Below are 14,599 nucleotides of genomic sequence, written 5' to 3' on the forward strand. Positions count from 1 at the left end.
CCTGCCCCTTTAACACCTCTCCCTCACCAGCCCAGCAACAAGCAACAAGTAACTACAAAAGCTGAGCAGAAAAGCAGCTGGGTATGAGGGTGTTGTTGTGGTGGTGCTGGTTGGAGTAGTTATGTGATGGAGTTGTTCTGGGAGGGAGGGGATAAGAGTTTCTGTTACTTTATAGCAGGGGTGTCAAACTGCCGGCCCACAGCCAGACGCGTCATCCAGAAGCTGCGCCCACCGCATTGCCGGCAATGGCAAAACCGTCCTGATACGTTGTGCGACGTCATGTGACGTGAGTTTGACATAGAAACAAAGCAGCAGCCTTGAGCTAATAAACAAAAATATGGTTCTTTTGCAAATTGTTGTAGTGTAGTATATTAGTGAGAGTAATAGTAAACCTGGAGAGGTGTAGGAGAAGGAAGTGTGAGTACTACCCAATGTCTGCTTGTGTAAGAGGAAGCCTAAAGGTTAAGGGGCCTTGTGTTGGTCCTCTGGGGTTTTGAGATCCCATTGACTTTGGATTTAGATAAAAAAAACCCTCTAAACAGTCCTACAGCTCAATGTGGTCAAATCACCTATTGAGTCAACAAATTGTATCCAACTGTAATATGATTTATTTAGTTTCGGCTCATTATAGATGATATGAACTACTGTAGTTTATATCATGTTTAAACAAACAATGGCTTAACATGAGATATATGGACAGTCATTATCAGACCAGATTGTGTAATCCTTAGAATATAGTCACAGGTATATTTCCTTGGCTACATCATAGAATTATCATTAGGGCAAATGAGGCCATTGAATCAAAGTCTTGGTTTAGCATCAGAATTGAAATTAAGCTAAACATGCTCAATATCCTCTTTGTAAGACTTACTTTTCACTTTTCTGATCAACTTTGTTATCCTTTTTATTTGTCCAAATCCATGTTCAAGTGTGGTGAGAAGAACTGGATTTAATACTTGAGGTAAAAAAAATCTAACTATTGCAGAGAATAGTTTGGCTATTATTTGTTGTGTTTTTGAAACTAAACTTCTGCTGATACAGCTAAAACTCCATTTGTTTTTTTCCACCAGTTATTTTATCCTGATGACTCATATTCATTGAGATCATTTAAAAGTACTTACTCCCAAGTAAGGGAGGGTAGGATTTCCTTGTAAAAAATTCAAACCCACTTTTTGCATGCCTGTAAACAAGTTTTAAAAGAGTAGCCTCTATTTTATTTAATGGGGAAGACCACAAAACTGAAACAACAAAAATTCTCTGTACCATTACAGAATATGAATGATGGATCTTTTAAAAACTCCAAATAGAACAGTAGGGGGAACAGCGATGGGTGGCCTTGTAGTCTTAAATTTTGACTTGTGTTCAGGTTTGAATTTCATGAAGAAGTCTAGCATGACCTCTACTTGAATCTATTCTCTGTTGATTTAAAAGGGTTTTTCCCCAAAATAAAAGTCTTTACATTGTTTATGTCTAGGTATGATATTATAGCACAAAATATCCAAACTGTACCTTATCTCAAGTTTTCCTGAATAATTTTGCTTTTGCAAAAATGAATTTAGCTGAATTGTGATGGTGTTTAATTCAAAAACATTTGGTCCCACAGGTAGGTATCCATGTGGAACATGGGCTAGCCAATAGCTGAAAGTGAATAAAATTACATTTTCCTGAAAACACAAACTGTATGATTTTCTTGGATAGAGATCATGTGTTGTGTTAAATGATAACAATGTTAGTGTTTTTAGGTTGAATCTTATTCAACAAACCATGACTGAACAAGCCAGTTTAGTGTGATATGCTAGCTCAGATATGCAGACTAGAGGTTATGGCTAGTCAGGCTGGCACAAATTGCTTCCATGCAGCCACTCTCTGGTCTCATGTCACCCACAATAACCTCTGTTACATTTCTGAAAGATGCTGTACACCAGCTTTCTCCAGCCACCTGTTCTCCAGCAGAACTTCCCACTGCAGATGGAATAGGCTATAGGTTTCTTCAACCGCAGTGATACAAGTTGCCAATTCATAGAACAAAAAACATTTGATTTGATTTTAAGTATTTATTAAAAATTGTACCAATTATGAAAAAAAGAGTCCAGGATGCATTTTAAATAGTCAGAAACAAGAGAAACAGAGCAATCCAGAAGTAAATATTCTGCAAAGATAACAAAAACGGAGAGCTCTTTTGAGTTGCCACTGGTTGAGACAGAACAATCTGAAGACACGTAACCATAGTTAGATAAAATGCTACATTCTCACTGGGTCTCGGTCCATGGAAAAGGAGGTCTGTGCACTTCAGGCCCATGATGGCAAAAGATATAATAACAGAAACATCCTGCAAAGTGGGAGAATATATAATATATATACAATAGGACTGAATTCTGTTGAAGAACACTTTTAAAAATGATGTGGCAATATTTGCTGCCTACCAGCTTTCCCAGTATAATTGGCTATTGCCAAATAACTGTAATTCCTTATTTACAAAGTTGAACATGTCAACAACACATGTCTTAAATTCTTCTTTCTATAGCACGCAAAAGAAATCTGCAGCATACAGTATACAATGCGTGATGGAAAGGCAGAAGATTATAACAGATAGAGATTATAAATTACTACATCGGAATGAGAAATTCAAGACAAGACTGTAGAATGAAGCTTCTTTAGTATCCCAATTTTACAGTTTAGGAAAAAATACATTTGACTAATATTTATAGATTTTATTGACTTCAATAGACCCGAATATTGGAGGAAAAATGAACTCCTACAATGGGATTGCAACTTTCCAGACTCCCATCTGGAAGTGTCCAATTACAAGACCACTCATTTAAAGAATGGTCATCAGTGTGTGATTTCTGGATTATTTTGTCAGCTACAAGGAGCCACTGTCCTCTGATAAGGAACATGCTTGTGTGCAGAAAGTGTCAGGTTCAAATACCTGGTATGCTCATTTCAAAAGATCTAGCAAAATGATGGGAAAGATTTCACTGTGCCCCAGGCTCTTAGGGAACAGCTGCTAGTAAAAAAAAGGCAGCAAAACAAAAACAAATCCCAGTTCTCCATTGTCGGACACACATCCTTGTATCATGTAATAAGATTGTTACAAACGGTTCACACTATATAGTGAAAAGGCACAATAGATCTACAAAGTTAAGAATGAAGTGACGGTGAGTTTTGGGATTAAAAAAAAGGTGATCATTATTTAAATAACCAAAACTGTGTGAAATAAAGAAAAACTAATTTGTTTTGGTACAGTGTACCCAGTAAGTAGAAAAGGAAAATAAGATCCTCTATTTTTAATAGTCACAAAACAGGTACAATTTCAATTTTCAAGCCCATAACCAAGTTGACCTGCTCTCTTTTACAGTTATGGAAGGTGCAGAAAATCCATCTTTACACAAAACATGCTTCCTTAACTCCTATGACTACTATAACAATGAAATAGGCAATAATTCTTGACAATAAAAGCACTTTGAACAAAAAAGAGTTATATAAATATTTATAAAACAATATAAACAATTGCCTTACAGGTTGGTTAGGCCCATATCACTGAAAGGATACCAATGCATCTGGGGACTTACTAGATGGCAGCAAAGAGTTACAGAAAACTCCAGCTCCTTGCTGTTGATCCCAGTATACCAACTCTAATCAATATTCTTTAAATAAACATCCTTACCAAAACATTTTTATAAACATTGTACACATGGTGATTTTCTTAACAGCATTTAAAAATATAAATGATCCAACATATCTTTCCTACTCTTAAACTCATCCTGTATTCTCATTAGTCAAAGGTCATCAGTAATCCAAAGGCCTCTAGAAACACATCCCAATTTTTTTTTTTCTGTGTCCCCATTTTTCCTGGAGATACAAGCTTCTGACCAGAGAGCAGAAGTGGCAATTGAAGCTCATAGAAATCAACAGGACAAATGAGTAATTACTCTTCAGTTGATTTCAATGGAGTTCATTTAAGCATTATAAAGTCCCTCTCGCCCCAAAAGACACATGGCTTTCTGTTTGCAGAAATCATCTTCCACAATAAATTTCTGAAAAATTCCTATTTATTCTGCCAATTTATGATTGGAGGAGGAGGGTAACATGGTGGCACATGAGTGCTCATTAATCCAGTTTCACAGTCAGCGAGTTGCAATAACCCAACCAATAAATCTGTCTGGGTTGCCAGTGCTTCACCCAGCCTATGTAGCCGTGTCTTTAAGGCGACTAGGTTTGAATACATGAGCAGGGATAGTTTTTATGGCAACTTGCCAATTTCTTCAGCTCCAATCACTGTTAACAGAAAACAGCAAAGGCAGTGAAATACTGGTGATCCTATTTGAGGCAATGAGAAAGAGGAATTTAGAGACCACATTTCATTTACAGACATACACAGTTATATTCCAATGCATGTGATACATTTGGCCTCTTTTGTCCTGTCGCTGATGAGTAAGAATCGGAAGCATGTAGGAGTTCAGAATTGTTTTAGATACTAAAAAAATGGTACTGTTCATTGTGAAACCCAAAGCAAAAGACTTTTTTTTGTGTGTATGTGGGTGTGTATATTTGTGTATATATATAAAATTTAATAACTAGAATGACATTTGCTAATAAGAGTGGCCAGAATACCTGGGGAAAAAAATCTCCATATCTTGAAAAGCAGATGAAGTTTCTCAGACCATGAAAATAAACAGTAGTTTGGATCAGTGGTGGGATTCAAATATGTGAACAACCGGTTCTCAGTGTGGATGCTGCTTCTGGAAGTCCATTCTGGACCTGGGCAACAAAAAATTAGCTACCGGTTCTGCCAAAGTGGTGCGAACCGACTGAATCCCACCACTGGTTTGGATCCAAATTTAGACACTTTAAAAAAGTATTGCTAAATACAGGCCTCTTTCCCAGGTTCCATCACAATAGCTCTACTCTAAGGAGGACCAAGCTGGGATCCAACCCACTGTCGCCTGTGAACAAGTAGCACTTAAAAATCAGTTATAGTTGGAAAAGTTGGCAAACTTTTTTTTCTTTCAGTGTATGAAACAGCTGAAAAGTAAGGCAGGCCTGTGAATCTTAGATGGAAAATGGACCTTTGAATAAGTTAAGACATGTCTGTATTTTTAAGATATAGATCTCAAGCTTAATTTGTTATTTTAAACTATTAAGATATTAAAAGGATATGCAATATGATTCTACACAGGCTTACTCAGAAGCAAGACCTTTTACAGTAAAATGGAATTACTTTCAAGTGTACATAGAGTTGAACCTTTGCTTTATTAACTTCAGATTTTACACTCCACCGAAAAATACATTTTTTAAAAAAAACCTCCAACTAATAGTTAAGCATTATATGGTTGTCCTTAGAACCAATTATCCCTTTTCCTATTTTACATTTGAATAACAGAGTGAAATATGCCACTGATTGATAGGTTGCACCTGAAGTTCTGTTTTTACATGTTGCTGGCTCCAATGTGAAACTAACCCCAATAGAACTGAACACATATTGCCAGATGTTTAAAAAAAATGATATAATGTAATGAACCACAAGACCATCTGCTTTCAGTACACAAAACCAAGCAGGAGTTTAAAAAAAACACACATAAATGTAAGCAACTTCACCTTTTATCATAAGCATGCTTCTTCTTACCCAGGGTATTAAAATTTGAATCTTGAAACAAGGCTTAGAAAATTGGGCTCTCCAGATGCCACAGGATCAAGCTCCCAGCATTCCTCAGCATTGGTCATGTTGTCTGAGATTGCTAAAAACAGCTTTATAACAACAGCTGGAAGGCCTCAAGCTACCCATATCTTAAAAGATAGTACTGATTGCCAGACTTAAACTTAGTGATCTGCCCTGTAAATTCCCACCATATCAGGAGAAAAGGTAACCACAAAGAACTGTTCAAATCCTTCTCCTATCTGAAGTGGGGGGGAAAAATGCAGCCTTCATCCCAATTACAGAAAAGTAGTTGGAAAGGAAACATTAATTCTATATTAAGGATAGGACAACCATCTCCTCATTTGCAAGATAATTCAGGAGCATAACACAAACCTTACTTTTGTTCCCTACTCCAGCTTCCAAAGGGTGCTTCCTTTAGCTTTGCTTGTTTTTTGGTCCCCTGCCCCAGATGTACAAGAGCTAGGGGACATTAACAAATACTAGCAAGGATATTGGAGTCCTACTCCAATGGTCCCATATCAGATCTCTGGGACAGTAAAAGGGGGATATCTGTCTGAAGGTTTGGCAGTGCTGCAGATAAGCATTGTAGACCTGGTTCAGACAATCTTTTGTGACTGGAATCTACTTTGGGGGAAAAAGAAAGAAAGAAAGAAAGAAAGAAAGAAAGAAAGAAAGAAAGAAAGAAAGAAAGAAAGAAAGAAAGAAAGAAAGAAAGAAAGAAAGAAAGAAAGAAAGAAAGAAAGAAAGAAAGAAAGAAAGAAAGAAAGAAAGAAAGAAAGAAAGAAAGAAAGAAAGAAAGAAAGAAAGAAAGAAAGACCCTGCAAGGATCTCAGGGCATGGTGATGACATCATGCATTATAGTTTTCAAGGGCTTTCTTCAGTTGTTATATTTCCAAAAATAAAAAGTAGGGGGAAATGTCTTTGATTTCCTGCATTTACCTTCTAATTTTGTCGACCTAACTGGGAGAGGATACTGGAGGGAAATAGGGCCGGGCTGGTGTCTGTGGCCTGGCAGTTAGATTATTTGTTGTTCTGAAGCAGTATAAAGAAACTTCCCAGGTGCCACGTTGCAGGAAGACTATTTGAGATGACAGCGCAGTTATAGCAACGATAGTTGTGGTGTTTGTAAGGACTCCTTTCTTTAATTCATCACAGCCAGTTAAATCTACTAATTTTTGTCCGTTCTGTTTATAGCCCTTGGGTAATTTATATGAAGCACTGGAATAAATGCCTGTCCCATGTCATAGCTCTCTTTGACTTTACAAAAGGCTTGCCGTCTTTGCATTCTGCAAGGCAGGTCTGACTCTACTTTTTGTGTGATTAATGCCTTTCCCAGGCTTTTCTATAGGATGGGATTGTCAGTTTGTGGCCAGTCTCAGTGACAGTTGCAATTCCTGTTGTGCATGTCCTTATTTGTACCAAATAGTGATTAGAGTTAATTAAATCAAGCTCACTGTTACATGACAACAGTGTCCCTGCATATCTAGGGTTTGGTCACAATGCCAGCAGACCCCAATTTTAATTCCTAAAAGAACAAAATAAAATCCAAGAACAATGTGTTGAAAGCAAAGTCACAGATACGGTTTTCTATGGGGATGTTAGATCACCCTCTTTGGCTGATATAACCAAAGCTTGCAAGTAGGTGAAGAGACTAGTAAAGTCTTTGAAAATGAGAATTCCAGCCTATGGGAACACCGACACGAACTTGCTGCCAACAGGCTGCTTAAGCTGGCAGAACAAGACAAGCAAATTTGGTACAATAGGAGAACACAATGCCATGGAATAAAGGAAAATCCACACAATTGAAAGAAAACAGCAGCTACATCTATAGACACAGAAGTTGCACAACAAAACCCCAACACAGGACAATCAGCCAGTGTCCCCAGGGTCTTTATCCTCAGGGTCTTTATCTTAAGACCATTCCTCTATTCTCTCCCCACCTTGGCCTGGCTTTTGGCAGCTGGAAGTCACCTCAGGCAGTACAGTTTGTTATGATTGCTGTCTCAGTTTCCAAGAACTGCAGCAAAAGCACTATTACAGGAGAGAATGCAGCCAAGGAAAGTTTGATTTAAAAAAGATTAGCAAAGAACCAGCTGAATTGAGGAGAAAGAGATAGTAAAAAAAAGAAAATTCCTTTCTCAGTGGAAGCCTTTGCTGTAAAATTGCTCTGCCTCATTTGCAACATTTTACTGAGGTAGTAGTGTGCTTCAGATAATGTTGCAGGTTATTTGGAACTCTTTCTATCATGGTTAAGACTTTCTTTCTATTGCTAAAGAGCCACTAAGGAGAACAGACAACTGTGTAAACTAGTGGCACAAAAGCAAACTCCCACCTCAAGCCAAGGACTTTTGCTTATTTTGAATTAAATGATCATGAGAGAAGAGCCCTCTCCATAAGGGTTAATTGATGAACTTTGGAAAATGGAAGTTGTTGGGGTTGTTTTTTTGAGAAAGTTTAGATGTCCTAAGCCAGCCCTGATTTTATCAATCTATCCATTCAAACAAAAAAAAACCTTGGGACTCATAGGCAACATCAGTTTGTATTATTAATAAGATTCACAGAATTCATTGTCATTAAATCAAGGTGGTAGTCCAGCTAGAATACATAAGATAAGGATACCAAATGGTCACAAGAAGCCAGAGGAGGTAAGAAATAATTACATGCTAATTTTCTATGACTAGATTTTAAGCAAGTTGTTCTCTTCTACAGGATATGAAAAATCTAAAATTTAAATAAGCTTCCCAGGTCCTCCTCCAGAAATAGAACACATTTAATTATGTCTGGTGGGATGAAGCTATTGTGCCTTTTAACCAGGTCAGCCCCATGACAGGTTCTGTTCTTGATTATACATTTAAATAGATACACATTTAGTATTATAACTTTTTAGTATAGTTAAGCATTGGTAATAGTGGGGAGGAGGGAACCAATGTTCAACAGTATTTATTGATTAGATTAAAAAGACACAATGTAAAACTCTTAAAGGTCCCAGTTGGGACTTCTAGTCTTCACACAAAAAGTATTGTGTAAAAGGCAACATGTATCTGCTAACATGCCCTATTTCTCCAGAATGTATTTACTGCTTGGTCCGCTGCAGAGAATAACACAATAAAGCTTTGTGCTTCATATTTCTGCCTTGTGTCCAAACTGATGATGGGTAAGTAGGTCATGTGTTAAACAAGACAATCTGCTCTCATGGCAGAAGGGCTAAAAACTCCTTATACTGATCAGGAGGAGGAGGAGGAGCATCACAAGGAGCTATCAAAAATGAAACTGGCCCATTAAAGTTCAAGGACATAATCTTCCACTTTTATCTGCCACGATGCAGTAATGGTCAGCGACATTATTTGTCTGAGTCAAGGGAGGTATAACATGGGAACATAATAATCATACGGCTGGAATTGCAGACTTGACTCAGAAACTCAATTCTTGGAGCCACTTCGTTTAAGTCAGCTTTTCTCAATCTGTTGCCCTTCTGCTGGCAACAGTGAACTGAATCCTCAGCACACCTAAATGGTGCCAGACTTGGGGGACCCAGTCCCAGGTGATCCATTTTCACATCTGAAAATTATAATCTCTCAGGGAGATGGATTTGGGATAGATTCCTTTCAAGAGAATGAAAATAGGAGTCTGGATCCAGCAGGTCCTCCCTAAGTAGAATTCCATTAGGGAGTTCTGGTTCACATCACCTTCTTCATTGTCCTAGGACCCCACAATTTTCCAGAGGAGATTTTTAGAGGAATCAAAAATAATCTCTTCCTTCATTCTGTCAGCAGGAATGATCCATTAACCAGAATCTACTATGGAAGAAATCTGTTCTTTTTGTAGAGGTCAAAAGTTGGATTCAGTCCAGGATTCTGAGCAGCACGTTTTCAACTCATTGCACTACAGAAATGCTGGAAAAAATAGCCTACAGTTCCAGAATTAGGCCAGATGGGGCAAGGACTTTTAGCGAAGACACAGTGGCAAAGCTGGAAGGAAATCTAGCACAGAGACACAAAAGTCTGAGACTAAGCTGCTTGCTAAACTCTAAAATCCCTCTCCGAAAAGATGAAGTTAAAAATGTAAGAAGTATTAGAAAATTTTGAATAAAATTTTGTCTGAACTATTTGTTCCTTCACACTGGGAAATATTTAAACAATACTGATACTGTTAATTCATGTTGTTTTTTATTAAAAACCAATATATAAAAAGGCCACACTGTTAGAGGTGCTCTCATTACAGCTATTTTGGGAAGAAGTACTAAGCACAAATCACGCAACTGCATTCCTGTATTAGTCCATTTTCTTGGCCCCCAAAATACAATGAAGCACAAACTAACCAAACTGACTAGATCTGGACAGCATGCTAAAGCCATGAAGGCGAAACCATAAATGCACTTAACATAACCAAGCTGTGTGACCTCTGACTCTAAATCTTAAAAACACCTAGAGTAGGAATACTGCCTCTTAAGATAGTGAAAGTGTTGCTACATAGTTCAGAATAGCAAATGACTTCAGGAGAGTACTTTGGAAGGTACGTCTTTTGCAAAAATATAGCCAAATCATTGCATAACCAGCCTTCTAACTCATCTTGCTTCTCACTTGCCCTAAAATTGAAAAATCCAGAAGCCTGAAACCAGGGTGCAGAGCCCTTTCAAAATCTTTTGGATTCATGCCCCTCTACCTATGGCCAGGCAATAAAAATCATTCCTCTTTCTTTCTACAATATGTATGATTTTCTTGTTCTCCGAATAAAAACTTTGCTTCCATTTTTTTTCCTAAATGGCAAAAGAAAAATACGTAGTATGGGGCATTCAGTAGTTTGTGGTTCCATCTCTGATATTGAACATGATCGTAATGAGAGTTTATGTAAAATTAAGGCACTTTTCTCTGCTAAGTTAAACAAATTCTGTTAGATGTTTAGACTTAGAAAAGAGAGAAGACAAGGTAGCTGAATGCTGCTTCCGTAATTCTAACGGCTTATGTCAGCTAAAAAAGGTAAAGGTAAAGGTTCCCCCGCACATACGTGCTAGTCGTTTCCGACTCTAGGGGCTGGTGCTCATCTCCCTTTCAAAGCCGAAGAGCCAGCGCTTGTCCGAGGACGTCTCCGTGGTCATGTGGCCGGCATGACTAGACGCCAAAGGTGCACGGAACGCTGTTACCTTCCCACCGTAGTGGTCCCTATTTTTCTACTTGCATTTTTACGTGCTTTCAAACTGCTAGGTTGGCAGAAGCTGGGACGAGTAACAGGCACTCACTCTGTTACGCGGCACTCGAGATTCGACCCGCCAAAGTGCCGACCATCTGATCGACGAGCTCAGCATCCTAACCCACTGAGCCCCCCCGCAAAAGAGGATTTTCCTTTTCTTGTCCCTCCCAATGATTCCAGTGGGAAAGAAAAAGGATGGTGCAAGCTCCAAGCTGCCATGATCCTACCCACTTTAGAGGCATGTTGGCATATGAGGACAGTGGAAAGCAGGGCCTCTACTAGTAACCCCCACTCCACCCCCATTCTGACCTTCACATTACCAACTTCAGGCAGTTTGCAGCTTTAGGGAAAATCCTTGTGAGGCTGAATTTCTCTCTCCAAGGGCAAACTTTTCTTTCTCTCCTTAAGGAAGTAATCTAAGAAATCCTATTGTTTGGATAATGGCATTACTATATGGATTACAGCTTTAGAGTAGTAAAGAAAGTTACATTTGATAAGAAAGTACAGTTTATATTTCATTTTCCTGGCTCGAGTTGAAAGACAGGAGGGGAGCCTATATGTTCCTGAGTGTAATGATTGTGTGTTGTTACGTATTCAAGACTCACTCCTTGTTTACACCAGTATCTCCATTATTTAAAATGTTAGGATTCAGTTGTACATACTCTATATGCTGCTTCACAGTTGCTGTTTACAGAGTTTCTTCAAAGTTTACTTATCAGGAATCTGGTAGTTGCCCCAAACCTCAAACCCAGAACGTCACCAACAGTCCCATCACCAACTCATCCAAAGCTTCCTTACGTTAGTTCCTCCTTGCACCTTGATTATAAGCCACATAACTTGGGAAGATCTTTCTTCAACAGTGTTGGACCAAAGCTCCCCACCACAGAAGACAAGGGAGTCAGAAGGCAAGTCCATTAAAAACAAGTCTTTTGTACAACAAGCACCCTCAGGTCCACAGGAACCTCACGTCTGTCCAGTGGCATGCGCATTTGTAACCTGGGTTTGTTCGGTGCTCCCAGCTGACTGGATGGAACCTGGAAGAGGCAGGGCAGATCTCACCTCTGACCCACACGTTGTCTGTTTGCTTCCACGTTCAAGGCCAAGTTGTGGAGGAAGAGAAGGATCTGCCACCAGACCTGATTTCTGTTCTGTTGGTGCTGTAAAAAAACAAAAAGGGTGGGTGGGTGGGTGGGAGAAAGGGTCTAAACAAGATTACTCACTCATATAAAATGTTAAAGCTACCATTCAAAAGGTTAACTTGCCCCAATAAAAATTAAGTTATATTTTTAAGAACGGGCACTTTAATCCAGCGATACTACAAATATTAAGGAAAAAAGCATTGGCCCAAGGGTGTGTGTGTGTGTGTGTGTGTGTGTGTGTGTGTGAGTGTGAGACTAGTAGTAGTTTCTCTAGGAATAATTGTTGCTCCAATATTATGAAAGAAAGAAGCAGACCCTTTATGTATTGTGCACAAAAGGATTAACCCCCCCCCCTTTTTTTGCAGGATTTTGCAGAGTTTAGCCAAGTGCTGTTTTTAATCAGATTGGCTTCTGAGTGTCTCATAGCCCAGCTGCAAGAACAAACAACTTCTCCCCCCCTTTTTTTTTCCTAAAGGAGAGTTCCCCCCTCTTCCAGCAAACACAGGAGAGGGGGGGAAGGGAGCGGGAGAAGAGAAGTGTAGCTGGTGATCCATCTGTAAGTGATTTGACACTGTGAAGGTCAAAGGGTTAATCTTCAATTTAAACCACACTGCTGAGACAGCAAAACTGATTTTATCCAGTACAAGAAAACACACTCCTATGCACACACACACACACACACACATGTTCCCCCCACCATGCTCTGCTTCCCAACATCTCCAAGATAATACTGCCCTTTTTTAATAGCTCCTTTTGACAGCAAGCCATAAATAATCAGTCTTGGAGCCCTTTCCTACTGACTGGAGCCAATTAAACCTTAAGCAAGAACACACTTGAAAACAAAACCCAACAACAACAACAAAAAAAACCTTAGGGGTTATTCCAGGTCCCCATTATCAAGCAACACATTGACTGGGGGCAGGGAGCCTTCAAACTCTAATTTTGCTACCTTTAGATAGGGCTAGCCGCGAGAGCTTAGCTTTCATCAAATGTCACAATCCATGCTTTGTAGGATGCATGCCTTTGTTGAAAGACAGAGGCATCATTGATATGAGGAGTTAGATCTAGAGATCCAGCGAGCAGGGTCCCATGCACATTATGTCAAAGAGGCAATTTTCTCCTACTTTTCCCTTTAACGATCCCCCCTCCCCACAAAGAACTTGCTCCAGAAAATTGGCAGTCGTCCAGCAGAGCATGAAAAGTGGCTCCGGGAGCTGCCGAAGAGAGGAGAATCAAGGAATTGATGTTTGAAGGCCACTTTGCCTTCAAACATCAGCAGGAGTCCTGCTGGATTATGGATCTGCTTGTGAAAGAAGAATGGAAGCCGTGAACGTTGTTTTGTAAGGCTATACTTTTCAGAAAGGGGGCAAGGGTCTTGTGTTTTAGAATGCCGCAGGGATTCAGAGAAGCGATCCTTTAAAATAATCCTCTGGCAATTCCAGAATTATTTTGTCTCCAGGAGCCACGGAGTCTATCTCAACCCGAAGCCAGACCTCAGCCTTTTTTCATCCACAAGTGCCATCTTTCTTAATAAGGTAATAGCAACTGATATTAACAGCTCACAAATAATGACGAAAACCATAACAAAACTAAAAATCAATACAGGTATTCCTCATTTTAGTGACAATAATTGGGGGGGCAGCAGTTCTGTCATTAAGCTGAGTGGCTTTGCACTTGAATCAGAAGCACGCAGGGCCTTCCAGGCTGAAAGGATTAGCCAGTTGCGGGCTCCTTTCATGTCCCCAGCAGGAGCTGGAGTGGAGGACATGAGCATAACCCTCCTCACGGCAGCCCTCAGGTCTCCAACACGGGCTTGCTAACCTCCTGCCCAGGGTTCCGACCACTTGAGCCCCTGTGCTCCAGCGAAGTGGCTGCTAAGTGGGAAATCACATGACAGTGCTTTTCCTTTCCCCACTCCCCCACCCTTTGGGATGATCGCTCCCATGCAGGGTGCTGGGATAATGAGCAGGAAGGGAACTAATGTTTGCATTTACATTCATTGGAGAAGGGGTTACAAGAGAGTAAGAAGGCACACAAAATTCATTTAGAGCAATGTGTTGGCACCCACAGTCCAAGCTTGCCACTCGCGCGGCCCGGTATATTCCTCACTATGTGCCTGCTTATTCTCTTTTAATCTCTTCCTCTCCAATCTGTCTGCTCAGCAAGGCAGTTGAGGAAAGCAAAACAGGTCCAGCACAGTACATGGAGTATGGACTATAATGAAGATCATGTGACTGAGGAACACTGCAAGGCTTGTCAATGAGGTCATTAGTTGTAAAATTATTTTTTCAACACTGTCATAACTTTGAATTGTTACTAAACAAAGCAGTAAGTCAAGTCTACCTACTGAAAACTCCCAGTGCCCCCAACTTCCATACTTTGCCACAAATACACACACACACACACACACACACACACACACACACACACACAAACCTTTCTTGGCTCCAAAGTCATCCTTGTGAGAAAACCAGGCTGTCATGGGTTTTGGAAGACTTGGAGCCTGCCAGACTTCAGTGGAATATTCAAAGGAAAGAGACAGCTACTGAGAAGCATATTGCCTAGATCCCACTAGATGGCAACATTTGAGAGAAGGGATCTAAGGACATCCACC

The 14,599-nt window shown here is 39.7% G+C and overlaps 1 protein-coding gene across 2 annotated transcripts in view; it reads right to left on the minus strand.

The window, feature by feature from the left end:
* Positions 1–2,075: 2,075 nt before the first annotated feature.
* BMF (Bcl2 modifying factor) overlaps positions 2,076–14,599 on the minus strand; it is a 47,557-nt gene continuing 35,033 nt past the window's right edge. For both annotated transcript variants that reach the window (XM_081314717.1, XM_081314716.1), the window contains one exon: positions 2,076–12,003. In XM_081314717.1, the coding sequence (XP_081170843.1) occupies positions 11,902–12,003 (102 nt within the window). In that variant the 3' untranslated portion in view covers positions 2,076–11,901. The remainder of the gene's footprint in view (positions 12,004–14,599) is intronic.

Source organism: Vipera berus, assembly GCF_964194415.1.
Source record: "Vipera berus genome assembly, chromosome: 1".
NCBI classification, from domain to species: Eukaryota; Metazoa; Chordata; class Lepidosauria; order Squamata; family Viperidae; genus Vipera; species Vipera berus.